We start from the raw sequence: 27037 nt of genomic DNA, 5'->3' as shown, positions 1-27037 counted from the left end.
GGGCAAAGGAGATACACCCAGAAAATGGAGCTACGTTCACGAAGAATACTCAGAATGCGATCGCCCGAGGAGGGTCCCCGAACTGGAGCTGGTCCTGGAACGGGCGTAAGAGCGAGCGGCCAGCGGCTGGAGGGCGATGTGCAAGAGCGGGCCACCAGCCGGGTTCAACCCGAAGAGCTACCGCCACACGGAAACAGCAGCCATCGACATCACCAACGAAACGCTGCGCCTACGAGGCGTGTTGCGACTGTCAGACGACAGTCGTCCACACTTGTGGGTACTACTAGGCGACGGATCATGTGGACACATGAAATGAATGAATTCGTGATCCGCGCCTATTACATCTGCACTGCTTTGGAGACGGACATGAGCGGTCGCCCTCGAATACTCGCAATGTTCGAGGAAGCGTATCCAGAGTTCGTCGGGAGGCTTGACCAAAACGCGATGAACGCGAGGCGTAGAGCGATTGTACGCAACAATATGCTCTCCCAAACGCAAGTCGACGAGATCAAGCAGCAGGTGCAGAGAGAACTAAGCTCCAGAACAAGCAGAGCAAGCGATGTGTCGAGACGAAGTTCAGTACGGCTGAGCAATTCATTCGCGAGTGGGGCACGCGAATCAGCACCAGTGGAGGCCACAGTACAACAACCCCCTGAGCCGGAAGATCCACAGCCAGATCAACAACTACTACGCGATCTGGTCTTCCATTACGACGAGGCGATCTCACAGTTCCGCGACACGGACCCTTTGTCGCGCCCCAGGATCCCGAAGTTGCAGCATTCCCGCAGGCTGACAAGTGCAGTAAAGCTCATGAACGAGCACGTTCTTCCGCTGCACTTGGTTGATGCTGAGAACATGGAGGAGCTGCAACTGAAAGTTTACTGTGCTGCTGTGGCGACCGCCAAAAGTTTAGGATACCGTATTAGGCCAAGAGGCGGACTGCTCCAACATCTCCGTGAAAGGCGTGAGCCTCCATGGCGAAGGAGATTGGAGCAACGGATCCTAAACAAGCGCGCCGCAATTGGAAGACTGATGGCGTACAAAAGAGGCAGCAGATCGGCGAAATTATGTCGCCAAGTTGCTGTGATCGTGCGGCCTACTGAACTTCGCCAGCTGGGAGCTCACCAGCTGACGGAAAAACTCGACACACTGGTACAGCAATTGAGCGTCCTAACTAAACGGCTGAAACGTTACTCTGACTCTGCAAAGCGCCAGGAACAAAATCGGATGTTCAGAGATAACGAAAAAGCGTTCTACGACCACATTAGCGACGAGAAGCCCGACTACCGCGAAGGTTTGCCAGATATTAGCGATGTGACGAACTTCTGGGCTGGTATTTGGGAGACCCCAGTAGAACATCGCGACGGGCAAATGTGGTTAAGACGGGAGGAGGAGAGTTGTGGTGAAATTGGAGAGATGCCAGCTATCATCGTCGGAGAGAACGATGTCCGCGAAGCCTCGCGGTACCTGAGGAACTGGGCAGCACCGGGCCCCGATGGTGTCCAGAACTTTTGGCACAAGAAGCTGACCGTCGCACATCCAAAGATAGCTGAGTGCTTCAACAAGGTGCTACGTGACCCACACAACCTTCCTGAATTCGCCACCCGTGGCGTCACCTTCCTCCTCCCGAAAGACAGCAACACATTGAACCCATCAAAGTACAGACCGATAACGTGCCTATCGAGTCTGTACAAAATACTGAGCAGCATAATTACCGCCAAAGTTTCTGCTCACTGCGAACAGCATCACATCATCGCAGAAGAGCAGAAAGGATGCAGGAAAAATACGCATGGCTGCAAAGACCAGGCCATCATCGACGCAGCCATAGTCGGCCAGGCGGTATATAACCAGCGGAACCTAAGTATGGCCTACATCGATTACAGGAAGGCTTATGACTCCATACCTCACTCGTTTCTCGTCCGGGTATTGGAGCTCTACAAAATTGATCCCGTCGTCGTTAGGTTCCTGCAGCATGCGATGAGGCAGTGGAGTACGTCTCTGCACCTCAGTGATGGGGAAAATGTGTTGCAGTCTAGAACGCTGCAGATAAAGAGGGGGATATTCCAAGGCGACTCTTTCAGCCCGCTTTGGTTTTGTCTGGCACTGAACCCCCTCAGTAGGACGCTCAATAGAAACGGTCATGGCTATAAAATAAGGTATGGCGACGGCGCCCACGAAGAAGTGACCCATACCTTTTACATGGACGATCTCAAGGTCTACGCTGATTCACGTCAGCGTCTAGGTGTAGCTATCCGGGTTGTCGAAGACATAAGCAGGGACATCTGTATGGAGTTCGGCCTCGACAAGTGTCGCTGTGTCCACCTGCTGAAAGGACAACTTACCGAATCCGGAGGCTACGAGGTCTATGACGGCGAGTTTATAAGAGACATGGTTCGTGGCGAATCCTATAAATATCTTGGATTCCGACAGCTCACCGGGATTCGCCACTCCGACATCAAGACGGAGCTGCGAGACAAGTTCTTGAGTCGAGTGAACTGTGTCCTGAGGACTTTCCTCAACGCGGGGAACAAGGTACGCGCGATCAACACATTCGCGGTTCCCCTGCTGACCTTCAGTTTTGGTGTAGTCAAATGGAGCAAAACTAACCTAGAGGACCTTGAGAGGAGGATGAGGAAAGCATTCAAAGAGGCCGGAATGCACCATCCTCAATCGGCACTGGAGAGAGTTTCACTACCACGCAAAGAAGGGGGACTTGGAATCGTCGACATTTCTGCACTGTGTGTTGCCCAGGTACGACAACTGCGCGAGTACTTCGCAGAACGCGCCAACCAAAACGCGCTATACCGGGCTGTCTGCGCCGCCGACAGAGGATACAGCGCTCTGCACTTGGCGCAAGCGGAGTACCAACTCAACTGCAATCTGCAGACAGTGGAGGAGAAGATTGCAGCTTGGAAGCAGAAGGCAGTGCATGGTGCCCACCCCCATCAACTGGACCGGCCACACGTCGACAAGGCCGCATCTAATCTGTGGCTAACGCGTGGTGAACTCTCTTCAGTAGTAGAAGCCGACATGATAGCCATCCAGGACAGGATAATGCCGACGAGAAACTGCAGGCGGTTCGTCTGGCATCAAGACGTTGATGACATTTGCCGGATGTGCCATCAACCAGGTGAAAACATAGAGCACATTATGGGAGGCTGTCCCGTTTTGGCCAACGCAGCCTACACCGAGCGCCACAACAACGTGGCCCGTATTGTTCATCGACAACTGGCGCTCCAATGTGCTCTACTGGAAGACAACGTACCAAACTACCGGTACCTGCCTGCACCTGTCCTGGAAAATGACCGTTTCAAGCTGTACTGGGATCGCACTGTTCTGACCGACCTCTCGATCCACCACAACCGCCCAGATATAATGGTTTACGACAAGAGCGACCGCAAAGTCACCATCATCGATGTCGCTATTCCACTGAACCAGAATCTGGAGGAGACCCACGGTCGCAAAATCTGCAAGTACCGACCATTGGCCGTGGAGCTCAAGGAACTGTGGGGGCTAAGGGAGGTCCCAAGAATTGTTCCAGTCGTTCTCTCTGGAACTGGAATTATCCCGAAGACACTTCTGGAAGCGCTAAAGGTGTTGAACATCGAGAAGGAATTGGCCGGCATCCAAAAGTCGGTCATCCTTAGCACCTGCGCGATTGTCCGACAATTCCTCGGTCAGGACTAAAACAGCACGAGCATGCAGATACGTGCATTCCGCAGAGCCTAGTCCCCCTTTGGCATTCAGAAGCCCGGGGGCAGGTGAAAATTCTGGCTAGGTTCGCCTAGTTAAGAAGTGAGATAAGTCTGCCAAAAAAAATCCAATGGATCGAACCTCCTACAAGAATAAAAATGAAGGTTTCAACTAATGTTTTTATTTGGCGATTTATATTTTTTTTTTTTGTTATTTTCTGGAAAACGGAAGAACGGAAAAAATAATTCTTGAAGATTGGAGTTTCTGTAACTCCAATAATCAAAATTACACCAACGACTTTTGTTAAAAATAATATTTTTTAAAGGCTAGTCGTTCAACGTTCATATCTGCGCTCGATGATTCATTTTTCTCTCGGGAAACATTCCGTTCAAAACCGCCGCATATGTCATACAGTCTCAAACGACCATTGTTGAATGGATTTTATGAATATAAAACTTTGGATTTGAAACACTCACCATCAACTGCATTAATTTTTTCAATCGGTCGATGACTGTTGATTGTAGAGACCCCCGGCCGGATCGGATCAGGTAGCTCAAAGTCAGCCGGATGATTACGATAGTCATCGGTTATGGGTTTGTCTGCAAAAAAAAATAACACCCATTAGTCATAAACGATTACCGAAGAAAGACTTCAACAAATTTCATTAACGGAAACAAAACAATGATACATAAAAAAAAATCAAAAATCGTCGTTTATTTTAATCTACAAAAGTGGTGCGGATCTCGTTCAATGCGTGTGCACATCACAAATTGGGAATGCTTTGGAGCAGTACACCAGAATTCGGGCCTCGCACTGTTGTGTGATGCATTCCACGCAACGATATATTTTGCACCCTTTGTTGGTGTAATGATAATCAAAGTAGTGCCCACGGTAATTGGCCTTCATTCCGCCCAGGACGCATGGCACCAGATACAGCTGCTCACAGGGTTGCATCATAATCGCCCCGACGTTCAGCGGTTTGGAGCGCTGCTTTTTGTTAGTCGTCGTTTTTCTCCAATTGGCGGCTAAATTCGATGTTGGTTTTGCTGGAACTGGAAGAAAAAGAATCTGGTCAGTTTTGTTTGGTACTCTGTAGATGGAGAATGAACGAAAACAACGCATTTGTGTTCGAGAGATGCACAACGCTATCGCGAGTTTTATTATGCGTTAACTTTTCATATAAAACACATTTGGATCGCTACTCGACTGCACGAGCGTTTTGCTAGACACTTTGGGCAAGTGATTGTGCTCAGCGTTGCTGAGCATGATCCTGAAGAGACCGTTTGTTTTCTGGGTGGTATTAGCACGTGCCTTGCACTGGACATGGTTAGTGACAACACGACATGCCCAGTAGGTCGTATCACCGACGGTGTTGTTTTTAGAGAACGTGAAATTTTCGAGCACTAAAAGGTACTTTCCGCGTTGCGATTCGTACAGCACTAGCGGTTGGTCGTCTAGCACAAAAGGTTTCGTTTTGGGAGGAGCTCGCTTTGCCGACTTGTGTGATCGGCGGGTTTGGGGAATAGGCGATGGTGTTGCCGACAGCGCGAATTCAATCAGTGGGTGTAGATCTGAAACAAAAAAAAACAGAACTTTGTAGCTTCAATTCACTGCTGTGAAAGCAGGTGCGCAGGTGCTATGATTAAGTTGAAAATTGCCGCATTCCGAAAAGGGTTTCAATTTATTTCAATCTGCTTCAAATGGCAACGCATAAATTTCCTCCACCAACGTCGTTTTGGGCACCACGTTTCTAGTGCGAGCTTTCGAGCTTGAGCGGTTCCGTTGGATGGGCTCGTGAATGTGAACTGGATTGGTGATGAGAATCCGGTGCAATCCGTTGCTTTGTAACGTAGTCACAGCCCGAGCGTTGCAGGCCCGATGATGCACTCGCGTCCGGCACACCCAATAGGTTGTGTTGTTCTGTTTGTTGTTTTTGGCATAGCAGTGGCCATCGATCCGCAACAGCTGGGTTCCCCGTTGGCCTGGTACAAAATCCAACACCTGGTTCTCCATCGTGATCACAGTTCTTTTCATCAACAGAGGCTCCAGAGAGCCCAGATATGATTCAAAATCTGAAACTAAACATTATACCGGTTAGTATGAGATGTATGCTTATTTAACCCTCAAAACCAAATTTTTTTATTTGCGTGAAAAAAACTATAGTAGATCATATTATTGATGAGAAAATCGAAAAAAACATAACGACATTTTTTTAAATCACGGATTTTTTATTTATACCAAAAAACCAGTAATCCGCCAAAAGGCGGGGTTAGGTATCTCGTCGAAAAAAATCATGTTTTTATTGAACTGCTCATAGTAGTTATTCCTTATGATGGAAAGCTTGAAAACAATTCTGATTCGGTTGCAGGTACAAATTGATGTCGCATTGAAGATATATGACTTGCGTTTCCGCTGTGCATCTCGGATTTTTGCAAGTCCTCTTTCCGGAGTATCTGGTAAATGATCCATCCTATTAGCTTGACATCAGAGGGTGGAACATACCGTCGCTTTGAAGTGGATGGTTTCTTTGTGTTGATCATACATGGGCGACCGGGAGTTTTACAAAATATCTGGGCTTCATAGGATTTCGTAACCTCAGTCCGAAAGTTCGGTAAATGAATATTTAAATGAGGATTCCAAGAAAAATCCGATTTTTTATGTTTTTAAATTCAGTAGACTTCGGATTAGTTTTGTCAGTGGTTCCAGTGAACTTTCCGGGTTCTACAAGTAGGCCTGACACATTTGACTGTTCTCCGATCTCAGCTTTTTAGTGGCATCTTTTTTTTGTTCTTCAATTTTCTTGTCATTGTAGTATTCAAAATCGCTCCCGAAGTCGTCTTCAGGATCTACTTCGTCATGTCCCCATACCGTGCTGGAACACAAACCTATAAAAAACACAAAAATAGACTTAATTTCTGCAAAATAGCTGTATCCGATGTTAATTTCCAGTAGGTTACACTACCCAACATCGCCTCAAGGCGGTTTGGGGTTTTTACCGAAAAACTGCAATTCTTTGTTACCATAACAACAAAACGTGATGTCGAACGTAAAATACTAATCAAAATAAACTTACCGAATAATTTTTCCACCAATGAAATGTTCAAAAAGTGTGTTTGTTTTTCGTTTGGAGTGCGCGACCGAAATCGAAATAATTTTTTTTTTCTCTTTTATGTCGCATTCCCGACATTCGACATAAAATACTCCTAGCATCAGTGCCGAAAATATTCACGTTCACGGCATTCAAATACGGCGAATTTCAGCCTGCCTTGTATTGACAACCTACTGCTCAAGCGAGAGTCGATAAATATGGAACAACACTATCAATGAACACCAGTGCAATGAACATCAACATCAGCTTGCCATAAAGTTCATTTTTCACTTGTATATTCATTTTCGCCATGATATTCGTAACGTCGAAATTGAATATCATTGCGTGTTAGTGAAAATCAAAGCATAAAATTCAAAGTCAACTAATTGAGAGTAAAATCGATTAATGGTAAAGGATAGCCATTTATTATACAAAATTCTTGTTTTTGGCGACATTGGCAATGAAATGTATGGTATAACTCTAGCTATATTTTATGAATCTACTCCCGATTGGCCAGAAATGGCGTACACCCCAATTATATGGGCAATGAGTGACAATAACAGACGAGCGAAAAACGAACATAATCTTGTTTTGATTTCCGGTTTAATGATACTGGCTATAAATGACTAGCTGTCATATAAAACCCCTACGATATGGGTATTGGATGGAAGGGCTTAAACAGCGGAAGTCGAATATCGTATTCCGGTGGCTTCCGGTGCATTGAAAACCGCCCTAGGAGACCGAAAATGGTGTTAGATAAAGAAAGTGTTAGAAACTAAGATCGTGTTAGAGCGAAATGGCGATAGTAAAAGATCAAATAAAGCGGAAACGAAAACGGGAACGGACCGTACCCTTCACGGTAAAGATCGCGAGTTGAAATCTCACTCCCGACATTCTTCCAAAAATGGAAGTGACAAGCCAGCCAAAAAGGTGTTGAAAGTCATTATAATACAGTATAAAAAAGAAAAAGAAACGGAAGCGGAAACGGAACGCTCAACGCCGTTCAACGCAAGATGTCGCTCAACCGCTCAACACCGCACAACGGTCACCGCTCAACGAAAGCTAATGTTGTCTTCTCCGGATTCCTTTGTTTCTAAATATGGAAATCAAACACGTTTTCAATAAAAATTCACTGCAAGCGATGAGGATCAACTAAACGTTCGTGATAATCACCTGAAATTATTGACAGTAATGAAAGTGCCTAAATGCAGGCTTTCCGAAATTCGTTCATGCTCTATTCGTTCAATATATCAGACAAAGTTCACGCGTCTCGACTCTTGTCTTATACTCATTATGACAGATATGGCGTTGAGTTTCAACAGAAGAAAATTCATCCGACACTGGGAAAAAGCTAATGTCTTCATTCGTGAACAGATTTTGATAATTTGTGGCACTGCCTAGTATAAACCAGCCAACATAAAACCAATTTGTTTGTATGATAGATGATAGTATTTTGAAGACGTGTTAGTGTGGGTGAACATGGGAAATAATGTCTTAATAATTTAAAAAAGAAAATCCGTGAAACCCTTTTAAAGGCGGGGTTAGGTTGTAGAGGGTTCAAATATAACTTATTTTCTATATAATTAAGACTAACAATTTAATAATAACTAAATCTAACACTAGATTGATCGGACAGGATTAGGATTTATGACTAGGATGGAGCGAGTGAGGAGGGAAGGAATCAAACAGTGATATCAATTGGTAAAGAGAAAGCATAAGGTTGAGGTCGCGACTAGCTAAGATGTCTCTAACCGGTAAGTCAGATTGCCTTCCTAGTGCCCTGCGTGAATCCGATGGATGAGCCCTGGCAGAATGAAAGTTTATACAGAACCAGGCTCGATGTCATGGTAACCATCACCACAAACGCAAATATTACTATCAACGATCCCAACCAGAGATGTGCCAACAGATGTGCATCTAACAAGTAATGATTAGGCATGAGACGGGACATCACGCGAATGAAGTTCCGACCTACATTCAATCCTTTGAACCATGCGCTCATCGTTAGGTTGGGAATAATTGTATGTAACCAGCGACCCATATTATTTTCACTCCAATTGTGTTGCCAATCGGAGAGTACGTAACTACGAGGAGTACAAAAAAATTAATGATAGGTTATTTGTCGCTTAAAAATGACGCCTTTCAAGGCCCCGAGCTTAACTAACGAAACATCCGTGGGATAACCACAAAACGTGTATGTTCTGGAATATCACGTATTTCTTGATGCATGGTTAAATTGAAATTTACAGCGAAATCACAGAAGTTCGAAAAAAGTACTATCATAGACTCGCAACAAATCCAGAGCACCTTTTCCAGACATTTCACTAAATTTCTTCCAAACCTATTTGATTCTATCCGACAACAACTGAAACTATCGACAGAAACTTCTTGACTGTTATCGGAAATGTTAGTTTGTAACGCTACAGACAGAGCAACTAGATGATTACGTCTACCTATGCGAACAAATGTTCATTGAAACGATTGAAGGTCCGCATAAATAGACGCAAGCATTTTCCAAATGGAAAAATATGTTTTAATCCGCAAAATCTCCTAGGCCCCCCTTTTTTCGATAATATCCTTCAATTGGGCAGATTATTTCACGCTTGTAAACAAAAAAAAACAAAAATGCGTTTTCCCAACACTAATGGTGTTGGTGATTACGTCTCCTATGCAATCATGGGCAGGATAGACAGTCTTGGTTTATTCTGCTTGGCGAAGGTTGCAATCCTTGTGAACGGAACTCAACATATAAGGTGGTGAATCTTGACTCTGGATTCAATTGAAGAAGTTCTTCGAAATTATCAATTACCAATGGATTCATAATCTTACAACGGATGAGATATCTGTATGATAATTCTATAAATCGAAGAGGCCCACAACCTCAAGACCCATCGGATGAGTCGATTGCATGCAACTCAGAGCAATACGCAAGCAACGATATTGTATTCGCTCCATCGTTAGAATATGAGTCTTAGCTGCCGTTCGGAAGCAAAAACTACCGTACTCGAGGACCGATAATATCGTTGTTTAGTAGAACTTATGAGGTCTCCTGGATGGGCACCCCACCATGTTCCAGTTATTGTCTTGAGCAGGTTGATTCTCTATACATATTTCTGTTTTCAGTTACGCAATGTCTCCCTCAGGTACATGTAGATCCGAAATAGCTGCCAAGATATTTGAAATTCCTAGAGTGGGCTATTGTTTTGCCGGATAAATGAAGCGTAAAATTTTGCGAGGTTGTGCTTTTTAGAAAAAAAAACTACCATCTCTGTTTTCTGCGTAGAGAATTCGATATCCAGCTTAATAGCACATGTGGACAAATTGTCCAAACTATCCTGTAATAGCCTTTGCAGATTGACGGAGGAGAATACCCTAATGGAAACCATTCCGTCATCTGCAATTTGTCGTAGCGTGCAATGTCCCGAAAGGCAATTGTCGATATCATTTACATAAAATTTGTATAATAGGGGACTCAAACATGAACCTTGTGGTAGGCCCGTATAGCTCAATCGAGAGACTGCCGAATTTCCATGAGCAAAACTCATGTGTTTTTCTGACAGCAAATTATACAAATAATTATTTAAAGTTGGTGAGAGTCCACAACTATGAAGTTTATCTGATAATATATCAATAGGGACAAAATCGAAAGCCCCTTTGATACCAAGGAAGATCGAAGCCATTTGTTCTTTACGAGCGAATGCTATTTGAATTTCACACGAAAGCAACGCTAGACAATCATTCGTTCCTTTATCTCTCCTAAACCCAAATTGCGTATCTGAAAGTAAATTGTTTGTTTCAACGCATTTGTCTAAACGAAAAAGAATCATTTTCTCCAGCAATTCACGAATGCAAGATAGCATTGCGATCGGCCTATATGAACTGTGGTTGCAGGCTGGCTTGTTGTGTATTCGTATGGCTATAACCATAACTTGTCTCCAGTCGCGTAGAACAATGTTTAGCTCTAGAAATTTGTTGAACATGTTCAGCATACGTCTTTTGACAGAATCGGGAAGACTCTCCAATATATTAAACTTAATTAATCCACTTCAGGAGCAGAGTTATTACACGAAAGAAGGGGAAATGAGAATTCTACCATTGAAAATTTTTCATATTCGCTTTGAAGCGGAACGTCACGTACGATATTTTGTTCTGGAACGGAATCTGGGTAAACCTTCCTTGCAAAATTGTAGATCCGACGATCAGAATACTCCGACCCCGCATTCTCCTAGTCGTTTCCCAAAGAGTGCTCATAGCGGTCTGTTTCGATTGGCCATTGACGTACTCTCTCGCCAGTACCTACGTTTCTTTGCTCTAGTCGAATTCTTAAGTTTGTGTTCCAGAGCAATATAGGTTCGGAAACAGTCCATCGTCCCGTGTTTCCTGAATTCCTTAAACGCAGTCGATTTTTCATGATAAACATTTAAGCACTCTTCCCACCATCCCACCACGGTGATGGAAGACGGCGTCGTAATTGAGTGGTGGGAACACGTTGTTTGGGCTTGTAGAGCGCCCTCATAAATCAAGCCAGAAATGAAATTATATTCTTCGAGAGAAGGTAATTCAAGAACCGAGTCAATAAATTCAGAAATTATTTTTCGAAATTTCATCCCGTCGATATTTTTCGTTATGTCATACGGAATATCAACTGTATAACGAGGATATGGATCATTGGCAATAGATAAATGTATAGGAAGATGATCACTACTATGGGGGTCTTGGATTACCTTCCATACGCAATCTAATAATGAAGAAAGCGAGCAAATTGATAGTTCTAGAACGCTATCTCGTGCGGGCTGTTTTGTTATCCTAGTAGCCTCCCCAGTGTTTAGAGTCGTCATGTTGAAATTATCGCACAGATCATAGATCAATGAGGCACGGGTATCATCATACATTGATCCCCAACCCATTCCATGCGAATTGAAATCACCCAAAATCAAACAAGGACCTGGCAATGCTTCGACAATATATCTGAGCTGATGACGGATGACGGTATTTCTAGGAGGAATATAAATTGAAGCAATACAGGAATCTCTATCATTGGTTTTTGTCTGGCCAACAACAACCTCAATTACTGTCGTCGGAGGGAAATGTACTCTAGAAAAGAAGTGGCATTTCCGGATCCACAATAATACACCACCATACGTGTCATTACGATCTAGGCGAATTAGGTTGAAATCGTGGTAGTTCAATTCGTTCTCTGGAGAAAGCCACAACTCACAAAGGGCGAATGCATCTTACTTGAAACTAAGAATTAAAAATTTGAATGTGTCTAATTTAAAATGCCACCCACAAGAACTGAAAACGCTAACATCCCAGTTTGAACCTGTTGTTCAGATTACGAAAATTGGGCTTTATTGTTGGAATTATTTTTGGGAGGTTGGTTCAATTCAGGACTTTGGGTAGTAGGGGGACCTGAGGGTCTCTGGTTAAAAGAGAAAGCGTAGTCCAGAAGGTACTGGCCTCTGCTCAATTGCCACGCGTTTCTTCGAAATTGGCGTTCTAGTTTGGGGAGTCACTAATGTATTTCAAGACTCAGATGGGATGGATTGTCTTTGTCTTTTCCCAGGGTTTCCTTGTGAAGCCCAAAAGCTTTCTGCATTATGAGTATTTGCAACAGGTTCGTCATTGCGCAAAATAGCAAAATAATTTCCCCGTGTCTTAGGTAGATACTTTTTCAAAATATCAGTGTAGGACTGCTTAGAGCGTTCTTTCAAAGAACGCTTGATATGTTCCGCACGCTGTTTGTATGCTGGGCATCCGGATGGGTCATGTGGAGCTGCACCGCAATGAATACATTTAATTTTCAGTTTCGGGCATTCATCTTCGGCATGTTCCTGTCCGCAGTTATCACAACGTAATTTATCACAGCAAAAGGTGTGTCAAAATTGCTTACATTTAAGGCAGTTCATGGAGCGCGGGATGAAAAGGCGCACTTGTAAACGAATTTTATCAATGGCTAGAATATCGGGAAGAGCTGAGCCGACAAAAGTGACCTGAAACGAGTCCGACGGAGTATACACTTTCTTCGAGTCTTTGATAGTTACGGAATGAAATTTCTTGCTTTCCAGAATCTGCACCGACTTGATAAACGAGTCTTTGAAGCGACCTTCTCCTTGCATTGTGCATTCTTCCGTGAGACCCGGTCCAGTGATCACTCCGTCGATCTCAACTTCTCGACAGAGAATGCAGACACGATAGTCATTTTTAAAGCCTTCATACCTAACAATATCATTTGATTGGGCAAACCTCACAACAACTACTCGCAGTTTGTCTCGATTAACCTTAGTAATCTCGGAAACTGCTGAATTTTTTTCCAAGATTTTTGCCATTTTAAAAGCGTCAATCGGCTTAGACTTAGGTCTTAAATAAACGATATATGGTCCTGTCTTGCCTTCAGGGTAAGCCTTGGATCGAGGGACTTTTGAAGTAGAAGAAATTGGTGGAGCATTTACATCAGAAGCTAAACATGGGGAATTTCCTTGAGGAATAGAAAGGGAAAGGGATTCAGCATGAAAAGGAGCAAGGGATGGGTTAATATTTATCATTTCAATAAACGGATCAAGAGGAATATCCTCGTCCCCGTCCATTGTTTAAAAATTAAAACTATTTCAACCTACTTGACCCTATTGTGTCCTTATACTTTATCGAGTCCCAGATAATTGATGATGCTGCTTCGAGTTTACACAAAAGTGCAATTCCAACTGCACTCGACCGACCTCTAGATGGAATTTTGCTTGTCGGAAATACCCCCGATAAAGGGCTCGCACAGCCCATTATGGTAGTTGTTTCCGACACCGTTCGGCACCCAAGAAGTACCTACAAAACAAAATTAAAAAAGATTAGTGAAGTGTCCCAGGTAACAATCTATAAAAAAACAGATACTTCCCAACAATGGTAGCGCACGAGAGAGATACGTCCGTATCCTACAAGAGCAGAACACGAACTGTCAAGGAATAGGTTATTTAAAGTGGACATCATTTCACTAGAAATGTTGCTTTACTATTTTTTTTCTCTCTCTTATGAAAATGACTCCTTTATTTTTTTAAGATTAGTTGCGTCTGGCGGATGATTATGATTGATGTTGCGAGCGATGAACATTTTATCCTCCGAGTCTGTAATCAAGCGCGCTTTGCAGTTTCGACTTCGCTGTTTTGCGCAGATCCAATACTTGCGGTTCTTCAGATGCTTAGCGCAAACGTATGAGAACTCGCCGAAAACGATTTTAGGCGCTCCGCGCTGTCCCGTAACGTATGTGAAGGGAACGTATGAGTATGTCTCGTACTGCGTGTCCATCCAGATGGTGTTCCCTACGAGAAATGCAATATTATTAGGGTGGGATTATTAGGATGTAAAGAAGGGGAAAGAAACAAAATAATAAGAGAGAGAGAACATTATCAATGCAGATTCTTCTAAAAGACGTTTTATTCAACAACATTTATGCATACTGTTCGTAGTCAGGCATATGGCAATGACCAGGCGTGGTGATGGAAATTTTGTTGTCATCTCGGCTCGTGACAACCTTAGCTTTGCAACCCATTGAGCGGAGTTTTGAACAGCGCCAATAGGTTGTCCGAAAGTTACCTTTATTACGCACAAATGAATAACCATCGATGATCAGTTTGGGAGTCCCGCGCTGGCCACTCACAAAAACTAGCTCTTTATACTTTTTCGACGATCCTGAAAAAAGAAACAAAAAATAAGATATGAGTAGAAATCACGTCGTTACGTAAACTCGCAAGCTGAAGTACATATGTCATGGTCGAGCAAATAAATCAAAATCTATGTTCATATCGTTTATTTCCAACACAGCCACGCTGCCAGGGCGGATGATTGTGCTGCTGGTTCTTGAGCACAACTCCCCCGGTGTCATCCAGTGTGATGATACGTGCCCGACACTTCAGCGAACGACTCTGAGTGCACAGCCAGTATGTTTTGTTCTGGTGGCTATTGTTCCGGGAGAAGGTGTATTCGCCCAACTGCAACGATGGCCGCCCTTTCGGGTCGACAGTCATCCGAAGGCCTATCTGGTGGTGAATTCGCTGCCGATCAATCCACGATAGAATTTGCTTGTACTGATGAACTCCCTCTAGAATTGTTCGCAGGTCTGAAAAATAAAATGTGAAAAATGTTTGTTGAGACATTGGAACAGTTAATGGATTGAACCAAACAAAACAAAGTAAAGTATATAATAAGAAGTCAACACTTTAATACGAAACGTCGCAAAGTCTGATTTCACAACTCTAGCAAAATCCAAACATACACTACAAATCGCTTTATTTTACATAGCCATTTCTTCTCGCTTAATAACAAACGCCGCCCCGCCAACGGGTTTTTCGTAGAACTCGTTTATATCCGCCTCGATAAGGTTGAACTTGAGTTGCTCGTTGAATTCGTCCTGATGTGAGTGCATTTTGTGCGTGTATTTGACCACCATGCTGTCCCGATGGGTGACGATCTTGCATTTGCACTTTTTAGACTTGTACGCCGAGCAGGACCAGTAGGATCGCTGCGCATCGCCCTTGGTTCGGAAGAAGGAATTATTCTCGACCACCAATTTCGGCTTGCCACGCTGTCCGGGGGTGAAAGTCCACTGGGCCAGAATGAGAACTCCCGTGGTGCGTGTTTTTTTCTCTGAAATATCACAACCACAAACATATTAATAAAATTTTATCTATCAATCCAGGGGGAATCTACATGCTTCGAAATCAGAGACCAGAGCGCGTTTGCGTACGCTTGAAACACAGTGTTTATTTTGCAATAGTATCGGTTCATACAGTATCACACTACTAATTCCAGTGAGACTTAGTTTCGTCCGGACTGTGGTTGTGGGTGAGATTCTTAAACGTTACGTCGTAAAAGTTACACATATCGGTGATGAGCCGTGCCCGGCAGCGGAAAGGCACCGCTTTCGAGCAACCCCAGTATAGTTTCCCATTGCTCTTCTTGTTCACAATGTAGGTGTAACCCTCGATCAGCAGCTTCGTTTTGCCTCGCTGTCCTCGCACCGTTGCAACCTGTATCTGTTGCTCGACCTTCACCAGGAACTGCTCGGATACGGCTTCGAAGGCAGCAATGCTGGCTTCACTTCCGATGAAGGGAATGCTCGTCCGAGGAACAATCTCGTAGGGAACAACATCTGGAAAGATGATATCAATTAATAGATATTTTTGAGCACGCGTTCGTCATTATAATCCATGAATTCATCGAAACTCTATTCAAATTTAATTTGCAGCCGTTTTATTTTGAATCAAGGTATCGAACATATTGCATATCGCAATTGTCAGCTAACCTCTGGTCTCGATGGAAAATTTTAATGACCATCTTGTTTTTGTTGTCGATCAGTTCTAGAAGTGGAATAATACGTTCAGATGTGCTGGACTGAAATGGGGGAGAATCCTCGCCGCCATAGGTTCTTCAACGTTTCGATCGCCTGAAGTTTTCAGATTTCTTAACTCTTCTGAATGCTTTGAATGCTTTTGAATGCTTAACAAAATTTTATTCTACGTGTAGCCTTTGCAAAGTCTGAAACTATAGTACCGGCTGTCAATACAGGGTGCGTGACAATTTATTGCAGTAAACGACATGTATTAGAAAATTAACGCCAGTTAGCGATGCGATAAATATTTTCTAGTACATTATTTAATGTTTTGTGAGACTACTTAGGGGGCCGAATTTCCTCCGCCCAAAACTCCGGAACATTTTCAGCATGCCATTTCTGTATTTTCTTGGCCTTATGAGCAGGTGATCCGTCTTGTTGGAAGATGAAATTACGACCAGCAGCAATCATTCGTCATTCACGGGACAACAAGATCCTGCAGAACACGCACTCGACAAAAAAAAGTTAGAGGAACAGAGTGCCAAATCGGAAATTTTAAGTGATTTTTGACATGCTGTAACTTCGTGAACAATCAACGCATATCGATGGGATGTACATCATTTTGAAGCTACAACTTTGAGGTATTAGAATATTTTACGTATATATTTTTTTTATCATGGCGTGTGTAGGTGTAGTAGTCAACAATACCGAGAAGAAATGAAAAATATTTTTTTCTGTTTTTTCAAAGATTTTTTGCTAACCAACTCAACAGCAAATCCAATAAGCCTTATCAACCCGCTTTCATTTGGTTCCTAGAATGCTCCTGTAGGACCTTTCCATATAGAGATATTTCAGTTTGAATGAAAAAATACCCCTTCGTCTTTGACAATTCCGAAAACTTCAATAAATTCTGCACAAGGATAATTTGTTACTTTGACGAAAAAAAATTATTTAAATTGTTTGTGCTGATTTCAAAAATGTGGACAGGATTTTTATACAATATTCCTTTTTTTTGGCTGCTAAAAATGTACGATATTAATTTGGGAGACATTTTTATGTAAAAATTCTGTTGAAATTTGTTGCAATGCAACAAGTTGATAAGCTTTTCACTATAACAGGATCTACTGTGTAAGATCATGCAGTTTTCTAAAAAAAAATAAATGGCATATTTGGGGAAAAATTCAAATTTTAAATTTTAAATTTGCAAGTCTATATAACAAAATTTTTGTTTTCGCTACACTAGAAATATTGTTTTAATTTTTACGTAACCAAGCGCAATTACAAAAACTTTTTTCAACTGTTTTAACAGTTTATTTTTATCAAAGCTAAACATCAAGTTTGAGTCGATTCCTTGCCTAATTGCCTAGTTTCCACGAGTTGAAGCCTTGCGTGCATCATTCAAGGAAATGAAGAAGTAAGCATTTCATCATGTCATTCATTACGCAAAAGAAAAGTTTTAAAACTACTCGATCACAGAAATGAAAAAAAACTGTAAACTCCATAGCCACTTTAACGTCCCAGCAAATATTAAATCGTATAAAATGCCAAATTTGTAGGCGATATACATACACCCAAGACACATTCGTAAGGTATACGATGCGTATAACTTGCATATTCATGCAAAAGTGAAACCGATTTACGCATATGCTATATTATATACGTATACAAAGCGGTTTATAACGATATTACGATATTTGTTACACTAATGCGCGACAATGTGATATAAAATGTATTAGATGTACGTTATAGTGCCAATGAAAATGGCCATCTCGAATTTTCAAAGGGGACCTGATTAAAAATGTTGATTCCCACGAAAAACTACCCTATGCAAAATATCAGCTCGGAGTTCACAAAAAAAAATGTTTCGAGATAACAGTAGATCTTTTATGAAATTTGAAGACATTTGGCATCAAAAAAAAATTCGAAAACCACGATTTCCTTTACTCTCTCCTTGGGTGATTTTTCGGTATTCAAAAAACTAAAAATTTAGACGACTGTGCGACACTATTAAATGAAGTCCGATTGAGCTGATATTTTTGCATAGGGTAGTTTTTCGTGGGAATCGACACTTTTAATAAAGTTTCTTTTAAAAATACGAGGGGTTGTATCCCAGACACGACCACTTAGGACGGAGAACTACGCGATCTTTTCCTGAAAAGTTTAAATGGCTTGCGTGGTTTTGTAGAATCATTTCGAGAAGCAACGATTCTTTCTTGCCTTTGCGAGAACAATACACTAATTGGTCACATGTCTCAATTTGTTTCTTTATATCAATGAACACATTGCACTGAGTATTTAACGAGATACATCTTCCATGCATCGCCATTTAACAAGCATCAAACACGCGTCTAACAGATGCACACAGTTGTAGCGATAAAAATGAAACATCCAAACAAACTTCAGGTGAAATATTCGCTAGTGTTCACAGCTCGAGGGAAAATAAAAACACAAAACGAGCAGAATAAGCGACCTTTGTTGTTTCGGGCACCAAAAGATTCTGAGAATTTTTACAGTTCACTCACTATGCAAGGCTCTGTTCGGGAAAGCACACAAACGGACAGAACAAATGTATTGGGAAATGGGAATGCTTTCAATTTTCATCAATTTCAACCATATACCGACTATGGGATTGTAATGTATAGCATATCAAATAAATCTTAGAAAATTTCCGATTCGATTGGTATGCAAATCGTTAAAATCCGTTCGCAGCAAAAATAGTTATTAACGTTAACTTTATTTCATAAAAACGTGACCTGTTTTCTGATTTGGCACCCTTAATGTAAGCCGTAGTCCTACGTCAAAACCCGAAAGCCATTTTTTTCCCATACATCCATTGACACTGTAATATACGTACATTATACTTACAAATACTCATAACTTGTGAACTACTGAACCGATTTAGATGGTCGACATATCAAATTAAAGCTTATTAGCTAGCTTCTTGGAAAAATGTTGCAAACTTCAGGTTTTGATTTTGCCATTATTTATTGTATTTGTTTTTTACAGTTTCCATGGTCTCGGGACCTAGGGCGAACGCAGTTTCAACAAGCTTAAATTGATTAAAACTTATCTGCGTTCTAAAATGAACCTAAACCTTGGCGATTCTCTCGATCCAGAGAGAATCGCTAGCAGACCTTGTTTAAGATGCAATTGTGGATCATTTTGCTTCAGCTAAAGCACGCAAGGCAAAGATTTGACTAGAGAATATGCGAAGCTAGCAATGATACTTCTAGTTTTTTGAATACGAATAAACTGCTCAAAGTGAACATTGGTAGGTGGGTGATCAGTTTTCTCAGAATATCACAATTTCAAAACTAGTGGGAAAATCAAAAAAGTCATTTTTGGGACTTCATTTTCATAGTTTGCCAGGGGCACTGTCTACCCTCATTACGCCGCTGTACATACGCATTTCCACACATACACGCACTCCTCATCCACACACTCATAAAGACGAAAGTTATGAATCGTTCATTCTGGAAGTACGCAGAGCATTCTGTATTTCTGGGTACAATTTGCGATGAAGTGCTCCTCTAATTTACTCCAAACTTTGAAAAATCGGCTAGGAAAAATGGCTAAACGTATCAACATGAAATGTTCACAGATGTTTAGGGAATACACTAGGCTAAAAAATTACCTGCAAACATTAGCACTTACTGCAATATTTGTAGAATTACAGCAGATTTTGTAAAGTGCCATAAAAATCCAGTTTTAGGTACTTTTTTGAAAAAAATTAAATTATTTTTTCGTCGAAGTAACAAATTATCCTCGTGCATTTCGATTTGCAGTGCAATGGTTGTTTATTTAATTATTCATCATCAAAGATGAAGGGGTAATTTTTCATTCAAACTGAAATATCTCTGTATAGAAAGGTCCTAAAGGAACGATCTAGGAACCAAATGAAAGCTGCTTCATGAGGTTAATTGGATTTGCTGTTGAGTTGGTTAGAAAAAAATTGTGTTAGTTAGTATTGTTGTCCACTACACCTACACTAGGGTGCCAATGAATGCATAGGAATAATTCAACCCTAAACTTTCAAAAAGTTACCTAATACAAAGGTTCACCACCTCGAAAAAACACCCTATGCAAAATTTTAGCTCAATCGGACTTTTTTTGTCAAACATCGACACTCTGGGACGTGTTTTGAAAACCCCAATTTTCGGTGATTTTTCGGTTTCCAAAAAACTCAAACTTTGTCCACTTTGCGCCTCCTTCCCATATATCCGATTGAGCTGATATTTTGCACAGGGTATTTTTTTCAAGGTGCTGAACATTTTTTATGGGGTAACTTTTTTAAATTCGAGATGACCATTTTCATTGGCACCCTAACCTACACACACCAAGATAAAAATATGTACGTAAAATGTTTAAATACCTAAAAGTTGTGTCTTCAAAATGATGTAGATCCCATCGATATGCGTTAATTTTTCACATTTTTTACAGAATTAATATGATGAGGATGTTTCGGCCGACTCAGGAGTTTTTAGTTTTCTCCAATCGCCGTGATTTGGTCGCAGCGTTCTTGAATTGACTTCTGCGTAGCGCATACGACTTATGGCCAAGGTTTTAGGCCATTACTCGTCGGATTGAGAAGTACAAACACCCGATTTCCCGATACATGGACCTCATTGACCTCGCTGGATTCTTTTTGAATATTTATCCCACTTTTTTTACCGTGCCGCATTCAGCGGTATCGGAACGGCACTTGTATTTCTTCCGGGTAGATGCGTGTGATAGCTTTTCACTTTTCCAAGCCTTCTTTATATGACACACTGCTTTTTCCGACATTATTATTTTTTGTGACCATTATTTGCCGGATTGAGAGGTCCAAACACCCGATTTCCCTAACCATGGATCTCATTGACCTCGCTGGATTCTTTTTGATTATTTTTCTCACTTTTTTGATCCTGCTGCGTTCGGCACTTGTATTTCTTCCGGGTAGATGCGTATGACATTTTTTCACTTTTCCAAGCATTTTTTATATAATACACTGCTTTTTCCGACATTATTTTTTGTGGCCATTACTCACCGGATTTAGAGGTCCAAACACCCGATTTCCCTAACCATGGATCTCGTTAACCTCGCTGGATTCTTTTTGATTACTTTTCTCATTTTTTTATCCTGCTGCGTTCAGCGGTATCGGAACGGCACTTGTATTGCTTCTAAGCCTTCTTTATATAATACTCTGTCTTTTCCACCACTTTTACCGACCGAACTATCTCCTTTACGCTTGCTCCGGCACGTGATTAAACGAGGACGGCTGACCGATTACTCTCTTGTTTCGACATCTTCACGTTTACTCGACACTGTTTGCCTACATCGGACACCTAACAGAATTAGCTATCCAGTGCCGCCAGATATGTCTGAATCTTGTTCCGCAAGCATGAGAAATTGCTATTTGAAATTTAATGCAAAAATTCTTCACACACTCTGTATTTTTCACACATTTTGCGGACTCGCATTCGCCGTGATTTGATTTTGGTGAATTGACCTCTGCGTAGCGCATACGACTTATGGCCAAGGTTTTTCGCCATTACTCGCCGGATTGAGGAATCCAAGCACCCGATTTCCCAAACCATGGACCTCATTGATCTCGCTGGATTCTTTTTGATTATTTTTATCACTTTTTTTCACCCTGCTACGTTCAGCAGTATTAGAACGGCACTTATATTTCTACCGGGTAGGTGCGTATGATAGTTTTTCACTTTTCCAAGCCTTCTTTATATAATACACTGTTTTTTTCCGACACTTTTACCGGCCAAACTATCTCCTTTACGCTTCACATCTTCACGTTTACTCAACACTGTTTGCCTACATCTGATACCTATCAGAATTATCTATCCAGTGCTGCCAGATATATCTGAAAATTGTTTTCCGCAAGCATGAGAAATTGCTATTTTAAATTTACTGCAAAAATTCGTCACGCACCCTGTATTTTTCACACATTTTCCGGACTCGCTTTTGATAGGGTAACAGGCAAATTCGTGCACATGAATGCATGCAGATAGAGGCATTCGTTGTCGAGAATTTATTCTTATATATCAAATTAATACTAATGACACACATGACAAGATTGAGATCGATTCTTTGACTAGACACTGTCAACACCACCAAACATTGAATTAGAACAGACTGCGAAACTTTTCACTCAGATGAGGGAACAACTTCTCGTGGGTATGCTCTGCGACAACGACCCGCAACTTTGGCCGACCGTACGTTTCACTGGTCACTATCCGGGCTCGACACTTGAGACGGTAGTACAGCGTGCATTTCCAGGTTCTAGTTCGCTGCCCCGGATACGGGCGTTCGTTCGGTGTGTACGTATTGCCGTCGTGGAAAAGATGTTTGGTGCCACGCTTCGACAGGACGTAGATGATACTGCCTGAGGAAAAAGATATGTGTCAGAAAACCCGATTCCCAAAGAGTACACAACACAAAAAAAACACTATAATAGAACGGAAATTGAATGAAACTGCAGCTCATCGTTAGCAAGGGAGTTTTAATCAACCGAAACACGTGTCATCGTCTTCCGCTTCCTCACACCGCAGAATACTTGATCTAGCGAGGACCTTCTTCCTACTATGGCCTTCACCGTGGCAGCTCTCCTTTGGCGTATGGCTGTGCACAGGATATGATAGCTTCACGTACTCCTCGCCATTGTGCTTAACTGTAATGGCCTTCGCTTTGCACTTTTTATTTCGGTATGCCGAACAGCGCCAGTTAATCGTTCCGCAGAACTCTCCATTCCGGATGTATCGGTAACCTTTGTATACGAGCAGAGGGCGCCCCCGCTGTGTCGATCCAAACTGAGCCAGCTCCAAATCCAGTAGTTTTTCATCGTTTTCTGGAAATTACACAACAGTATATTAGTGAGGGATAGTTCCTTCTTTTGTATTATGTCATGCGTTGATCGTTAAAGTTTTGGACAAAGCTATGAAGCACTTTAATTTATTCACAACAAACAATCGTAACACTAAAAGCTTGTACAAAGATCGAATTTCGGCACCCCCGCGGCGCGCTGGACTGCACTACAACAATTACGGGTGATTGTCCTGTTTCTTTCGCTTCCGGCGGCCGCGCTTCCCTTCAACGTCCCGCAGGTGGGTGTGCGCCGGGTTGGACACCCTAACGTAATCATATCCGCTGATTATTTTGGTTACGGCACGTGCTTTGCACTTTAGCCGCTGGTAGTAACGACATTTCCAGTTCACCCGGCTGCCACCGTCGTTGGTTTTGTTCTTGCTGAAAAAGTACCCGTCGTACACAAGACACTGCGTGCCTCGGGAGCTGAATTCGTAGTAAGCTCGCTCGGTGAAACCATTTTTGTCATCTGGAACATAAAAAAATGTATTAGAGGGCGAAGGAAGGCACATAGTTTTATTTTTGACGGGATAAATTCGGGACATTTCGGGATAGTCTGTGAAGACAGTAGTCTTTTTCAACCTCTATTAAAAATCTATGTCTGAATAATAATATACTCTAATTCACGTCTTCTCCAAGGTGCGACTGTTCTTGGTGTGTCCGAGTGCATGCGGCGCGTGTGAATGGATGCTGCAAGTGATCCGCACGAAGTGCTGTCCATCGAGTTCTTTCGTAACGGCCCGGGCTTTGCAGCGAAACTTGGAATGCAGTGAACACTTCCAGTTGGTGGTGTTTAGCTTTTGCTTCTCGCGTACATACGCGTAGCCCTCGTGCAGCAGCATCTGAAATCCACGACGAGTTGTCCCGAAGTATGCCGACGAGTAGCGCTCTGAAAAACGAGGGAAGATGATGGATTAGAACGTGCCCAACTTGATACAGAAAGGAAATCGATTGCAAACAAAACGTTTCGTTTTTTTCTGTTATCATTTTTTATTTTTTCTAAAACGTATTTACATCCTTTAGCATGCTGACATCGTACGCATTATTGGTAATATAACAGATTGGCTGAGTATTTGTTGCAGAGAACTGGAATATATCAGAACAACGTGATTATTGATTGAATCATATAATGTTTTATCCATAACATATGCATTGAAAAATGGACTAATCTTAGCGATTTTTTGTTCGATTATCCCCAATTGTAACAACCCTATTGTGTACAGAAAAAAACGACAGCATTATCAGTTGATTTGCGGAAGCTGAAGGGAAATACCGAGAGCAAGGTGATCTCATAGCCCAATCCCTTGGGTCGGAGCAACCGTCCAAAAGGTTAATAGGTACATTTTTATGCTCTTGACTGACGCTTGTCAAGAGCAGAGATGCCAACCAAATTTTAGAAAAAACTGGAAATTAAAAAAAAGTGCTAGAAAAAATTGCAATAAAAAAAAAGCTGAGAAAAACTGAAAGAATTGATTTTTGTAAAATTGCGAAAAAGAGGGCTTCGGTGGCGTGAATACATAAGTACCGTGGCATGTTTATTTTTAGTGACAGAATTTTACCCCAAAGTGCGGTCGTTTACACAAGTCAGTAAAATTCAGGTTCGAATCTTCATTATTGATATCCTTCACACATACTTCCTCGTTATGATATAAATTGGATCAATTACCGTCAAGTTGATGATCTGAAGATCATTGAAATTAAATCATTTTAGAAACTGTTATATGAAAAAAAATCGAATCGATCTTGAATGCATCGTTGTCTCAAATATTACATACGGACAAACATTCATTGATCAACATTTCAGTCACTGCACTTACATAAACAATTTGGATAAACTGACATAATTTTCCTGACCGAACTCTGTTGTTCAGATTGATTATATTTTTCATATAGTCTGCCTTCAAAAAGTTATCCAAAAGCGTCCTGAATAATCTTGGAATGCACGAAAATAAAGTAAATAGTTCCTGACTTTCGGAGTGTAAGACAAGACGAATCAATAAATAATCGTCGAAGGGTCATTTAAACCGTCATTGATCGATCTCAATAGGATCTACTCTATATGATCACCATTCAAAATAAATTAAAAAAAATCGGAGCGGTTCTTAACGTTCCAATATACGTTTGACAACACTTTCTAATGGAAGTTCCCGCGTGGTTGACGGAGGCAGCATTTTCAAGGGTTTCAACTCTGAGAGAGTTTGGATTTCTTCTGTTTCGTAAAGAACTACAGCTTAGATAGGAGTAGATGTCCTTACACATCTGCCCTGGGATAATATGTTACCCCAAATGAACCATCGTAGTGTTCGTTTATTGTGAAGTCAGTAAAATCCAGGTTTCGGATCTCCATAAATTCAGCATCGATTTCCTGGATATTCATTTCGTATAATTTTTTTGAATTGGTCTTGAAATCAGCCACGGTGTGAAATTTTACATACTGATAAATATTCATAGATCAGCATATCGATAGAAGCACCTCCATAAACATTATCCAAACTGACATAATATTCCTGATGGATTAATGAGAAAACACCATACCGTACTTCTGAGTGCTTATTGCAGATAGATATTGATAGAGAAAGATGATAAACATCATGAAGGTCTTCGATGTGAATGAACCGGAGTAGGGTTCTCACAACTGGAAGAACAGAATATAATTTTGGGGAGTAACAAAACTTGAAAACGCCGAAAAAATTTAAAAGACTGGATACAAATGTGAAAATTTAAAAAAAACTGTAGATTTTATGCCTTTGGCTGTTTCGCTGGCAGTGGTCTTTCGGCCGGACCTGGGGCGACATTGCGCATTTTGAAACGAGTGATTTTTGTTCGTTTCGACCATTTTGACATGCCTTTGACCAGCTTTGTTTACGAACCCAAAAATTTTACATTTCTCTACGAGACAAATTTTGCTCTAAATCTATTACACCGAAAATATGAACTTGAAAAATATACATAATACTAAAACCATTTCGATTTGAGTTCGAATTTTCTCGAAACAAATAACTCGTTTCGGAATGCGCAATGCCACCCCTGGTTTCGGATCATTATGCCAAGAAATCACTGAAAGCAGGGTGGCAACTTGATTTGTCTTTCAAAATTCCTAATTTTCCTGGTAGATTGTTTTTCAATATTCGTGGTTTTCAAAATACATGCAAACTTTCTACAAGTTTTCAAAACGAGATGATTTCATTTTTTTCTCATTTGAAAATTGTCATAGAACAAGAAATCTGGTCATAGAACAAAATAAGAACAAAACTATCTTTAAAAAACGTTAATTTGTTGGTTCATTGATTACTGCTTTATCAACTTCGTCTGCTCGTCGATTAATGGTAACTCTTTCTGAGCATCCGCATGAATCCATCTATAGATATAGATCTCCCTAATGTAAACGTGCCATTAGAAAGATCGACATTTATGAGGGACTTCAGATTCCCTTTCCGTTTGCTGTATGACTTCGCAGTTGCTCACCAACAGCACTTCCGTTTTGTTATGAGCAATCCGCAGTTTCGCTGCTTGCATCCAGTTCTCTACTGTGACGATGGATTCGGTTGCTAGCATCTTCACCTCTTCAAGCGATTCTCCTGTGACTGTCAGCGCGACGTCGTCCACGAAGCCCACGATCTCCACGCCTTTGGGAAGCTTCAAGGTTAGGACTCCGTTGTACATAATGTTTCAGAGGGTTGGACCCAGGGTAAAGCCTTGTGGTACTCCGACCATTTTCGTTATTGGTACCTGCCCTCTGCTCATCTCGTTGACTAGAACGCGGTTCTGAAAATAGCTTCCTAGGATTGCATAGGTACCCAGGAATCTTCGTACGGTGCAGGGACTCGGCAATGGCGCCCCAGTTAACGCTATTGAACTCATTTCTCACGTCGATCGTTACTACTGCGCAGTATCGGTCACCCCTCCGCTTTTCTTCATCTGTAGTCTTTTTGCCGCTGCTATCAGTTCCTCGTTGGAGACACGTGAGCGTTCGGCAGCACTCTCTTCGTGCGGTGTAGGTGGCCAAGTCGTTGGATCATGCCTCGGGAATAGTCCTTTTACAATGACATTCAGCCTCTTCAGCCACATGATTCGACGGTGCA

General features: G+C 41.8%; 1 protein-coding gene across 28 annotated transcripts in view; it reads right to left on the bottom strand.

The window, feature by feature from the left end:
- LOC129762523 (modifier of mdg4-like) overlaps window positions 1–27037 on the bottom strand; it is a 111511-nt gene that overhangs the window by 41184 nt on the left and 43290 nt on the right. Inside the window, exons 5-7 of one of the 28 annotated variants that reach the window (XM_055760906.1) lie at window positions 14363–14458; window positions 13950–14088; window positions 13866–13893 (exon numbers count right to left, since the gene is read on the bottom strand). The exons of 14 other annotated variants lie outside the window; for them this stretch is intronic. In XM_055760906.1, the coding sequence (XP_055616881.1) occupies window positions 13881–13893; window positions 13950–14088; window positions 14363–14458 (248 nt within the window). In that variant the 3' untranslated portion in view covers window positions 13866–13880. Of the gene's footprint in view, window positions 1–4169; window positions 4293–4383; window positions 4746–4845; window positions 5265–5364; window positions 5772–13723; window positions 14089–14362; window positions 14459–14538; window positions 14886–15044; window positions 15413–15552; window positions 15918–22107; window positions 22477–22582; window positions 22939–23026; window positions 23425–23563; window positions 23845–27037 lie in introns of those variants that run through there. 13 more of the 28 variants (XM_055760869.1, XM_055760860.1, XM_055760892.1 and 10 more) reach the window with 13 other exon arrangements.

This window comes from Toxorhynchites rutilus, chromosome 1 (genome assembly GCF_029784135.1).
Source record: "Toxorhynchites rutilus septentrionalis strain SRP chromosome 1, ASM2978413v1, whole genome shotgun sequence".
Lineage (NCBI taxonomy): Eukaryota > Metazoa > Arthropoda > Insecta > Diptera > Culicidae > Toxorhynchites > Toxorhynchites rutilus.
The sequence above is the reverse complement of the archived record's forward strand: the minus strand, read 5'-3'. Positions and strand labels throughout refer to the sequence as shown.